The sequence below is a fragment of the Petaurus breviceps genome, unplaced genomic scaffold (genome assembly GCF_028583685.1).
Source record: "Petaurus breviceps papuanus isolate PSGF00001 unplaced genomic scaffold, PetGlider_PUasm1.0 103, whole genome shotgun sequence".
Taxonomy (NCBI): domain Eukaryota; kingdom Metazoa; phylum Chordata; class Mammalia; order Diprotodontia; family Petauridae; genus Petaurus; species Petaurus breviceps.
In genome coordinates, this window is record NW_027185588.1 from 4478378 (window position 1) to 4490945 (window position 12568).

Here is a 12568-nt window from a genome sequence, read left to right on the forward strand (position 1 = left end):
TTATGTTTTGTGTTCTGTTATCAAAGATTGAGGAGTACTAATATGGCCAGTGAAGGCTTGATGCAAGAGACAAGGACCTGAGCTGCTCAGGAAGTGATCTGTGAACTTAACAGAATCTTATCCACCCACCCATCCATCCATCCATCCACCCACCTATTAAGCAAGCATTGTTGAGCAACTACTACAAGGAAGACATAAATATCAAGACCCTATATATAAGACTCTCACTCTGCCTTTATGGTTCTAGGTCTAGCTGGTAACTACTATAGGACAGGCCCCGGACCTGTGATATCATTGACATAGGGAACCCCCAGATGGGAAAACTCCTTCTAGCAATTCCGCTTGGTACCTTCTCTGCTTATAAAAGTCTGCAAGGATTGCTGTAGCTCCAGCATCAAACACAGATAGAAACTCAACCATACATAAAGATCCCCCATCAACTGCATATTGATTTAATTTTAAAATTCAATGTTATCTATGTTTCATTGTATTTTTATTTATGTTGTTAAGTATTTCCCAGCCACACTTTAATATGCTTAAATAGACCCCAGATTGAGTGTTTAATATCTCCAGTGAATAGCATTGAGGGATAAAGTGATTGGTCTTGTGGGACACAGTGTGTGTCTGTGTTAAGACTTGAATCCTAACTTGAATCCAGGTCTTTCTAGCTCTTAAGTCATCTCTCTCTCTACTACACCACACTGCCTCTCAATTATGTTACAAATTAGAATATAGAGGCAGTGACATAGGGTCAGAGTACCTGGGTTCTAATCCTGGTTCTGCTAATGCCTAGGTGACCTTCAGCAAGTTACTTTAACTCTCTGGGAGCCGTCTTTCTGGGCTTTAGTCTTCTTATCTGTATAATGAGGGGCTTAGACTAGATGTGTCCCTTCCAAGTATGAGTGTTTGATTCTGTGACCCTATGATTAAGTGCATAAGACCTTCCCTAAGTTTCTCCATCATGGTCAGAAGGAACAGAACATTCTTGAAGGTGATGCCAGGGGACTTGAAGCTCTGGGCTGGTTGGTCCTGGGCTGGTCAGCTCTATACCAGTCAGCCTTATCCATTAACCCAAATGCCTAACATGCTCACATGCACTTATATGTTTAGACATGTTCTCACTCAAGCACACAGCTCTGGGGATTGCTGCTCAGGGTTAAGCCTGGGGCTTCTCCCCTCTTGCCTTAGAGGTCCATCCAGGCATCTCTAGCATACACAAAATCCCAGAGGGCCACACATGGGCTCCAGAAAAACAAAGCCCTTTCCCAACAGCTGCTGAGGGAGAAGGGATCCAAGAATGTAGACAGCCCTGTTGGAGTGGGATCTTTGGGGGGAGGGGGGCTGCTTGAAATACCCACCTGGGCCCAGATTCTCCCTCTGTCCATTCTCACAGACCACGACGAGTGTGCAACCACTACCATGTGCCTCAATGGCGTGTGTCTCAATGAAGCTGGCAGCTTCAAGTGCCTGTGTAAACCTGGCTTCCTGCTGGATCCCAGCGGGCGCTACTGCGTGGGTGAGTGTGTGTGTGTGTATGTGTGCAGAGGGATGGGGAGGGGGAGGTTGGAATTGGGTGAGAGGGGGAGGGAAGATGGTGGAAAGGGGAAGGATGTGGGGGATGGGAGAGGGAGGAGGACAGCAGATAGTGGGGAGAAGCAGGGAGGAGGGAGGGGGAAGTAGGAAGGAGAAGAAAGAAGGAAAAAGGAAGAGGGAATAGGGACAGGGAAAGAGAAAGACAGGATGTAGGGGAGGAGGAAGAAGGAGACAGAAAGGGAAAAGAAAGATGGGAAGATGGGGAGGAGAAGGGAGTGGAAGGTGGGGTGGGAGGAAAGAAAAGGCACAGAGGTCAGTGGGAAGGAGAGAGACACAAGGGTTAAGGAGGAGAGATGGGGAATGTGAAGGAGGAGAATGAGGGGCAAGAAGCAAGAAGAAAGCAGGAAGGTGTAGAGATGATGGAGTGGGGTGAATGGGCTTCACCCTTCAGGCGGAAAAACTGATTTGCTTTTATTCCCAGACCTCTGGCTCCTACTGGCCAAATGCTCTGCTCTTCTCTCTAGAACAATAATGCAGAAACTGTTGAACAAAATTACCTATGCTAGGGGGTTGTCAAGAAAGAAAGGGCAGATAAGGAAAAGTTTCTGTTGATCTTGTGTCAAAAAGTCTCAGAGTTGGGAAGACCCCTAGAGAGTATCTAGTCCAACCCATATGTGAAAGGAAAAAAGGCCCCATTTATTTGTAACCCAGCTGACAAGTGGGCGTCCAGCCTCTGCTCAAAGAGCTCTGAGGAGGGGGAGCCCATCACGTCCCAAGGCAGCATGTCCCACCTTGGGACACCTCTCAGGGTCAGAAGGTTCTTCCTGACATCAAGCCTAGTAGGTGGAGATGGGGAGGGAGAGCGTCCCAGGGATGCGGGGCAGCCAGAGGGAATGCCCAGAACTGAGAGATGGAGGTCTTGTTTGTGGAACAACCAGGAGGCCAGTGTCTCTGGTCCAGAGAGTACTTGGTGGAGAGTAAGGTATGAGAAGGCTGGAAAGGGAGGAGGGGGCTGGGTTTTGAGAGGCTTTGACTGCCAAGCAGATCATATTGTATTTCATCCTGGAGATGATAAGGAACCACTAGAGTTTATTGAGTAGCAGGAGGGGAAGTGACAAGATCAGACCCAAGCTTTAGAAAAATCACTTTGGTGGCTGAATGGAGGATGAATTGGAGTGGGGAGAGATTGAGGCAGGCAGACCCACCAACAAGATATTGCAATAATCTTGTTGAGGTGTGAGGTGATGAGGATCTGTGCTAGAGGGATGGCATTGTCAGAGGAAAGAAGGAAGCATATCTGAGAGATGGCTTGCCATGAAATACCATTGGCTTCATAGTACTTGACTCCTCTGTAGAGATTGTTGGTGCATCCTATGGAATAAGAAAATCTTGTACTGAAGCACTAAAGACTGACTCTTTCGCCTATTGTCAAATTAAATGCTGGCTATCATAATAGAGCCTTACAATTATAATTTGATTTAAGGCCATATGGCATTTTAATAGATTGTCTTGACTACTCCTGCCTCATGGCATTAATTAATTTAATTGTTCTCTCAAGTATCCCTCAGTCTAGCTCGAGAAGATTTCCCCATAACAAGATTTGTGCTGTTTTTACATTCTCTGCATAGGAAATCTTACTTGTCAGACTTCCTAACTCTTTCCTGTTTGAATTTGGATTTTTGGCGATCCTTGGAATCCAAAAGGAAGTTTCTGAAACTTGTATTGGCCTGGGTTAGAGTGACTCTAGAAGTAGACACGCTTGCATAGAGGTATCTGCGTCTCTCCACTAGAAATAATTGTGTTTCGTGACTAAATGGATGTCAGCAGCTCTTATCAATGTTAGCAACCCTTGACTTCAAAGACAGTGTTCTTTTCAATGTGCTAGAGCGCCTCCTATAGGGCATCCAGCGCTAATAGCAATGAAGGCAAAAGCAATTCATCCTATCTCTTCCAACCGCTCTCATCCTAATTCCAACATTCATCAGTTTACACCTGGACTATTACACCTGGAGGCCTGATTGGCCTCCCTGACTTTGCCCCCTCCCATCCACCCACAATGACAAGGAAGTTCTTTCTCAACTGTAACTCCTCCTTGGAAGACAAGCTTCATATTGTTGCTGATCTCTGAATCATGTGTCTTCTTTCTCTCCTTCCCTTTCCAAACCATGAACCAGCACAAATGGTGCTTAGACCCAAGCCTGCCTGTCTCAACATCCATCACCAAGAGACATAAGAAGCTCTTATTCCAACTCTGTCATTTCACAGAGGGGAAGACTGAGGCTCAAAGCATTTAGTGGGCTAGTGGTCAATCCAGAAATAGAAGCCTGTTTTCTAGCTAGCTAGCTGTTTGATCAGATGCTAGAGAATTTCCTTTTTCAACCTCTCCCAAGGGAACACCATCAACCTCATGTATGGTATCTTAATTTCAGCAGGGCTTTTGACAAAGATTCAAATTATGGACGAGATGGGCAAATGGGCAAGCTGGATAATAATAGAGATAGGTAAATTTGGAGATTGTTCAAAGACCTGACCCAAAGAGTAGTAATTCATGAGTTCTAAAAAAATCAGTGTCAAATGTACAGTATGTGGGGGAGATATAGCTAGAAAGTAGTTGTTCTGAAAAAGATCTGGGTGTTTTAGCAGACCCCAAGCTCAATATCAATCAGCAGTATGATGGTGCAATTGAGAAAGCTATTATGATTATGATTAATTAACTCAATCAATTTTCTTTTAAAAAACCCAACTATTGCAATCTTAAACTGCTTTAAAAGAGTATACAAAATTAAGGAAGTACTATTCTTATTCTAATCTACCCTATTCAGATCACATCTGTAGTAGTGTTCTGTTGTAAGGGTCACATTAGGATGGACATTGGTAGACTGGAGTGTATGCAAAAAAGGGTAATTGGTGTGGCAACGGGTCTTGAAGGCAAGTCACAAGAGGATTTGTTGTAGGAACTGGGAATATTTGGCCTACAAAAAAAAGAAGCCCGAAGAGAGAGATAGCTCACTTCCAACAGTTGATGTAAGAGGTATTAAATTTGTGCTTGGCACCAGCACATAGAACTGGAAGCAATGGATGGAATTTGTAAGGAGACAGATTTCAGGTCTATAAGCAAAGACTGAAAGACCAATTACTCAATCAATAAATATTTACTTGAGTACCTACTATGTGTCAGGCACTGTTACAATGAAAGGCAAAAGATAGTCCCTGCCCTCCAGAAGCTTACAATCTAATAGGTGATACAATATGCAAAGAGCTATGTACAAAGCAAGCTCTAGGCAGGATGAAAGGGCTATCATTAAGAGAGGGTAGGTACTGGACCTCTTGCCAAGTATGAAGAGAAGTCTGAGTTAGGAAAAGGTTAATTTTTTTCATTTTATTTTATTTCATTTCATTTTTTAAAATTTTGAACTGTATTAACCCCCAAATAAAATGAGCATCTCTGTATGCTTCACGGAACAGAAAAAAAAGTTCCTACACACAGCTGTGAATCCACACCCCCTCCAAGTATACCAAAAATTCAACACATTATTTTCAAAGTTGTCCTGTTTCTCTGTGTTTCCTTTTGATCTTCTCTTCTGCCCTGTGTATTTTTTAAAATGCTTTGATGACACTCTGTTATTTTTTCTTTTCTTTTCATGTTGGTAATCCTAATTCTAGCCACCTTTTATGCCTGAACCCTGCTTTCCTGACCCCCCATTGAAAGAAAGAAACGGCACCCTTGTATCAAATATTCCTAGTCAGGCAAAATAAATCCCCAAATTGGCCATATCCCAAAAATATGAATCTCATTCTGCACCTTGAATTCATCACCTTAAAGGCAAGAGATGGAGAGATGGGTAGCATCATCACCAAGCCTTTGGCATCATGGTTGGTCATTGAGTTGACTCAAGTTCTTAACTCTTTCTTTGTTTTTCTTTACCATATTATTATATAAATTGTTCTCTAGCTTCTGCTCACTTCATTCTGCATTCATTCACATGTCTTCCAACATGTTTCTCAAACTGTCTCTTTTATCATTTCTTATGACATGGGAATATTCCATTACATTGGCATACCATAATTTGTCCCACCATTTTTCAGTTGATGGTCAGCCCCTTTAGTTTCCAGTTCTTTTCCATTGTAAAAATAATTGCCAGAAGTATTTTTGGTATATACAAATCCTTTTCTCTTTCTCTGATCACTTTGGAGTATGGGCCTGATCATGATAGGGCTGAGTCAAATGGTTCACATCATTTGGTGACTTTTGGGATATAGTTCCAAATTTCTTTCCAGAATTGCTGAACCAGTTCACAGCTCTCCCAACAGTGTATTAGTGTCTGTTTTCCCTCAGTCCCTGCAACAATTATCATGTTCTCTTCTTATTACCTTTGCCAATCTGATGTATGGGAGATAGAATCTAGGGGTTGTTCTAATTTGCATTTCTCTAATTATTAGTGATTTTCAATATTTTTCCATATGGTGGTTGATAACTCAATTTTTTTCCCTCTGAGATCTGCCTATTAATATCTTTTGACAATATAAAAGTCTCTTATCCATAAATAGGATATCAGAGTTTCCTCCCACCCAATATACTGTTTCCCTTATAATTTTATTTATTTATTTATTTATTTATTTATTGCTTTTTTTTTGAGAGGGGAAGATAGGGCAGTTGAGGTTAAGTGACTTGCCCAAGGTCACAAGGCTAATTTTGTACTAAGTGTCTGAGGCCGGATTTGAACTCAGGTCCTCCTGACTCCAGAGACAGTGCTCTATTCACTGCACCACCTAGCCGCCCACTCCCTTATAATTTTAATGGCATTAATTTTATGTGTGCAAAAACATACTTTATATGTAATCTAAATTGCACATTTTATCTTCTATGGTCTCTCTATCTTTTGCTGGGTCATGAACTCTTCCCTCATAAATAAGGTATTTCTTTCCTTCCTCCTCTAATTTACCATGTGACATTTTTAAGATGAAGTCATGCATACATTTAGAATTTACCTTGGTATATGGCATAAGGTATTCATCTAAGCCTTGTTTCTGCCAGACTGCTTTTCAAATTCCCCAGAAGATTTCTGTTATATAGTAAATCTTTGCCCCAGAAGTTAGGGTCTTTGGATTAAGTGAACACCCTGCTTTAATTTACAATTGCTTCTATATGCTGTATATACCTAACATGATCCACTGATCAAATTCTCTATCCTTCAAGCAGTCTCAAATAGTTTTAGTGATTATTGCTTTATAGTATAATTTGAGATCTGTTACTGATAGTCTCTTTTCCATTATTCCCACACACACTTTTTCATTATTTCTCCTGAAATGAGCTTTTGCCCCCAATATAATTTTTATTTGTCTATTTCTATAATGTAATCCATTGATAGTTTAATTGGTGTGGCACTAAATTAGTAAATTGGCTTAGGTATCATTGTTATTTTTACTATTTTGGTACCAGAAATGAGCAATTAATATCTCTTTAACTGTTCAGGTCTATCTTTATTTTTGTATGGAATATTTTATAGTTGTATTCATATGACTTCTCCATATGCCCTAGTAGGAAGACTACCAACTATTTTATAAATTCTATTGTTATTTTGAACTGAATTTCTCTTTCTATTTCATCCTTCTGGGTTATTTGCAGTAATATATAGAAATGCTAATGATTTATGTGAGTTTATTTTGATGGTATTTTATTGAGGTTAATTGTTTCAACTAATTTTTAGTTGGCTCTCTAGAGTTTTCTAAATTAGGCCAGCTGTAAAATTTGATAATTTTGCTTTTTCTGTGCTTCTTCTGGCTAACATTTATAACATCGTTAAATAATAATAGTGACCATGGCTGTCCCTGCTTTAGTCCTGATCCTCTTGGAAAGGCCTCTGGTTTATCTCTATTATACCTAATGCTGTTTCTTCATATTAGATAGCTACTATTTACCATATTAAGGAAAGGTCCATTTATTCTTGTGCTTTTTAGTTTTGAGAGAAATGGATGTTATGTTTTGTCAAAAGATTTTTCTGGGGGCGGCTAGGTGGCACAGTGAATAGAGCGCCAGCCCTGGAGCCAGGAGGACCTGAGTTCAGATCTGACATCAGACTCTTAACACACACACACACACACAAACCTAGCCATGTGACTTTGGGCAAGTTACTTAAACCCAATTGCCCTCCAAAAAGCAAAAAAAAAAAAAAGATTTTTCTGCATCTATTGATATAAGCATGTAATTTTTATTTGTTTTTTTGTTGTTAATATGTTCTTTTGTGTTTATGATCTTCCTAATGAACTGATTCTGCATTTCTGGCTTAAATCCAACATAGTAGTGGTGTATACTATTTTTTATATATTTACTAATATTTAATTTCAACTTTATGCATTGATATTCATTAAGGATATTGAATTATGTTTTTTCTCTGTCTTGTCTCTCCTACAGTCTTAGTACCAAGACCATATTTGTATTGTCAAAGAAATTTGATAGAATCTCATCATTCTATTTTTGTGAACAGCTATATATAAATGGTTTATATTAAATAATCTGTGAGGTCCTTTTGAACTTTGAGATGCTTGAGATTCAAGATGAGAAAAAAGTGTGATGCAATTCTTAGAAAAACTGATTAGATTTGATTCATAGATGTATAATACCTAAAACCAATGAAGTGATTATTTCACTATATTCTACCTTTGTTAGACTATATCTGAAATTCTAAATCCAGTTCAGAGATGTTTATTGAGATGGATATTGAATTAGATGACTTCTGAGATCTCCATTTAGAGATTCTTTACTGTATAGAATTTTAGGAATAAGAGATTTATTTTACCTCTTGGAGGAGACAGGGAAGGCTTCAAGGAGGAGGTGGCACCTGCAATGGACCTTGAAGCAAAAGATGGACTTCGAAAAATGAAGTTTATGGTAAAGTCACCTCATACACACACACAGTAGAAGATGGTACAAACAAAGACATAAGGAAAGCAGACAGGGAAGCAGGAGGATCATGGGATCGTAAATTTATCAATAATTATTAATTATCAATCATAAATTTATCAATCTCTATACAATTATTAAGTACCAACTATTTGAAATTCTCTATGCATAGAGATACAAAAAACCAACCAAACAAAAATGAAACAATCCTCACCCTCAAGGAACTTCCTTCCATTCTGTCAGGGAGATAACATACGCATTTATTGTGTATGAGGCAAAAATAAATACAACATAGGGGAGGAGGGTACTAGAGATAGAGGGAATCGGGAAAGGCTTCATGTGGAAGGTAGTGCTTAAACCAAGGGAGAGATTCTGTGAGTCAGAAGTATAACCAGTGCGAAGGCCCACCAAAGTCAGGAGATAGGGTTCTATGAGATGAAAAGCAAGAAGGTCTATGTTGTTGGATTAGAGTATGTGAGGGGGATCGGAGAGCAAAATACAAATGAAGCTGCCAAACAGAAGATTTCCTGTTTGATCCTGGAGGTAATAGGGAGTCACTGAGTTTATTTAGTAGGAGAATACTCAGAGATTCACAACTGCTACGTAAGCATACTCACCTCACAAGTCCTATCTGTTCTCTCTACCTTCACAGCATTTCTTGTATACAGTCAGCACCCTGGCACATGCCTTCATCACCTTTTTCCAGGACTATTACAATGGTTTCTAAGTCTGTTAGTTTTTATTGTGCATCATTCAAGTGCCTCAGACATGATAGGCACTTAATAAGCATTGAATTAAGAGCAGAGGTCTTCCAGCCTCTGGAAGTGTTCAGATAGGGTACTATGGACAGTGTCTCCTGATCTCCAATGCCCTTTTCACACCCTGGAAGCCATGATTCTTGTGTTGCTGTTCCTTTAAGTCAGACACAGCTAATGGCCGTCCTGGAATGCTTGAAAATATAAGCATCAGTTGAAGGAACTGGGGGTGTTTAACCTGGACTGTCATGTGGAAAAGAGATTAGACTTGTTCCATTTGGCCCCAGAGGGCAGAACTGGCAGTGATGGAGACAGGTCCTGAAGAGGCAGGAAAAACTTAGTAATGAAAGGAAACTGAGCTGCTTTGTGGGAGGTAGTGAGTTCTCCATCACCAGAGATCTTCAGAAAAGACCAGATGACCACTTGTCTGGGAGGTCATAGAGATAACAGGTTAGACATGCCACTCTCTATAGACCTAGGTGTGAGGGGTTGGGGGAGGGAGGACAGGGAAGCAGGAGAAGGGTACAGAAAGGAGAGAAAGGGAAGGGAGAGCTCATGGGAAGGAGGGAAGAGTAGAAAAGGGGGTAGCAGAGAGGAAGGAAGGAGAAGGCAGGAATGAGAAGAGAAAAAGAGGTTGAGGAAAGCAAAATGGAAGGGACAGGAAGTGAGAAGGATGGGGGAAAGAAGGAGGGGAGATATAGAAGGGGCAAAATAGAATAAAGATGGTGGGAACATGGGAGGAAGGAGGGACAGGGAAGCCAGAAGGAATTAGGAAAAAGAACTAAGGAGAAGAGGGGTTTAGTGAGGAAGGAGGGAAATTAGAATGGAAGGGACAGGGCAGGAAGGAAGGACAAGGAGGGGAGATGTGGAGGGGTCAAACGAGGAATGAAGATGGTGAGGACATTGTAAAGAGGAGGAAGAGGAAAGGAAGAAGGAAATGGAGGGGGGATGAGAAAGGGAGGATAGCAGTGAGGAAAGAGAATAGGCAGAATGAATGGAATGGGGGATGGGAGGGAGGAGAGGAGAAGCAAAAGAGGAACGAAGATGGTGGGGACATGGGAGAGAGGAGGGATGGGGAATGGAAGAAGTACGGACTGGGCGCAGAACAGGTAGGGATGCTTTGGCTTTGCTCCTGAATCAACTTCACCCTACTCCATCCTGCCCTTCTTTTGGCCTGAGCCCCAGTCCTGCCCCTCTCTACCTTTCTCATTCTCTCAGCCCCATTGGGGTATCTCTCTCTTAGCTGGCCCTGCCCCTTGCAACCACAGGGGAAGTGTCCCAATTGCAGGCCCTCTTTGCCCTCTCTTTTCTTTACAGACATCGATGAGTGTGAGACGCCCGGCATCTGTATGAATGGCTGGTGTATCAACACAGAAGGCTCCTTCCGCTGCGAGTGTGTGGGCGGCCTGGCCATTGGAGCAGATGGCCGGGTCTGTGTGGACACTCACATGCGAAGCACCTGCTATGGGGCCATCAAGAAGGGCACCTGTGCACGGCCATTTCCTGGGGCTGTCACCAAGTCTGAATGCTGTTGCACCAGCCCTGACCATGGCTTCGGAGAGCCCTGCCAGCCCTGCCCAGCCAAGAACTCTGGTCAGACCCTGCCTTCTCTGTTCTCATGCCCCATGCTATCTTTAGTGTCCTTGATGGCCAACCCTGGCCCTGGCACCAGCCTCAAGGTCCTCAGGGGCTGACATCGATTTGGGATCTGAGAGCTTGGTTGCTCCTGAGGCCCTGGGGTGGAATGGCTTTCTTCCAGATGGGCAAAACTCTCTAGTAGGGGGAACTTTGATGGGGGATGCTATTTGCTGGAGGGCTCATTCATAGGGGAGTTTACTCTTCTGGGGACAGTCATTCCCCTAGGGAGGTCACTATCTGGAGCTTCCTCCAAGGGCTGCTAACTCTCTGACAGAAGTTATGGTCTCAGGGAGAAGAGAAGGAAGAGGTGGTTTTTATAGGCCTGTGGTCAGTACTTTGGGCTAGAACCAAGGTCCCTGTCCCTCTTCCCTTTTTTCTTCCTCTCCAGATGAATTCCAGGCTCTCTGCAGTAGTGGCCTTGGCATAACAGCAGATGGCAGAGGTGAGTGCTGGCTCCCCAGCAACCGCAAAGTTGAGGATGGGTAGGATTTACAAGCAAAGGCATTGTGATCCTGCCTGAATCTGGTCTAGACCAGGTGAACTGGGTGAAAAATCCTGAAGGAGAGATGATAGAAAGGGCCTCAGATCTCTTCCTTTGATGTTGAATCTCAGGGAGATAAACTGATACAGGCTATAGCTGCTGCCAGAGCCTTCTTCCCTGTACCAAATGCCCAAAATCCCCAAATTCGAAACTTAAAAGGAAATGAAATCTTAAATGTGGACCTAGTCTTTCACTTTCTCCCAGACCACAAATACGAACACACTCTATGGAAAATGGCTTTTCCATAGAGCTGTTTTCTCACCTAGGTGTTATAGAATTGTTGAAGGAAGGAAAAAATATTTTATTTAGATCCAAAAGTTTGACTTTGTCACTAATCTTATAGAACCCTAGGTGAATGACTCTCGGGTTAAAAGTCACAAAGTGGTGAAATTGACTGAGGGTAAGGACTGAGAAAATCATCTAACCTCTGAGACTATTTCCTCTTCTTTTTTCCAAAGAGGAGGAAAGTAGTTGGTAACTCTTAAGGTGCTATAGGAGTATTAGCTACCATTATTAGTTTTCTGTTAGTTCTCACTCAAGTTTTAGAATAAGACTCAGGGGAGAAAGGATATTATGGCAAATCTGGTAAGTGTACAGGTGGAGGGGTAGGAATCAGGGGCTCAGGCAGCTTCCCAGAGAGACATAAAAGTGCTTACTTTGTTTTGCCACCCCAGACATCAATGAGTGTGCCTTGAACCCTGACATCTGCCCCAATGGTGTATGCGAGAACCTTCGGGGCAGCTACCGATGCATCTGCCACCTGGGCTATGAGGCTGATCCTCCTGGCAAGGAATGTGTGGGTATGTATAAGTCTGAGCAGGGACTACTCAGCAGCCCCATCCTTCATACCACTCCATTCCTTGTCCCCATATCTCCCTATTCTTCTTTCCTTCTGTTAACCTTTCCTCCCATTCTGATATCCTCTTGTTCTGTACCATTCTCTTCTTTCCCTTCCCCTCCATTTTTCCATCCCCCAACCCCTATTTCTCCTCCTATCCTTCTCTCTTCTCTCTCACACTTTCCCAGCCCCTTAACCTTAATCTCAATTGTCCCATCCCTCAGTCTTCTTCCTATACACCCTTTTCACCCTCCGTCTCCCTCTTTATCTCACTGTCTCCACCCCACTTTCCTTGCTTTCTATCATTTCTCTCTCCTCTCTCTCTCTCTCTCTCTCTCTCTCTCTCTCTCTCTCTCTCTCTC

The 12568-nt window shown here is 42.3% G+C and overlaps 1 protein-coding gene across 3 annotated transcripts in view; it reads left to right on the forward strand.

Annotated features, from left to right (window-relative positions):
- Nucleotides 1-12568, forward strand: part of FBN3 (fibrillin 3) — a 116781-nt gene that overhangs the window by 36299 nt on the left and 67914 nt on the right. For all 3 annotated transcript variants that reach the window (XM_069098771.1, XM_069098932.1, XM_069098853.1), the window contains 4 exons: nt 1394-1516; nt 10507-10782; nt 11216-11269; nt 12043-12168. In XM_069098771.1, the coding sequence (XP_068954872.1) occupies nt 1394-1516; nt 10507-10782; nt 11216-11269; nt 12043-12168 (579 nt within the window). The remainder of the gene's footprint in view (nt 1-1393; nt 1517-10506; nt 10783-11215; nt 11270-12042; nt 12169-12568) is intronic.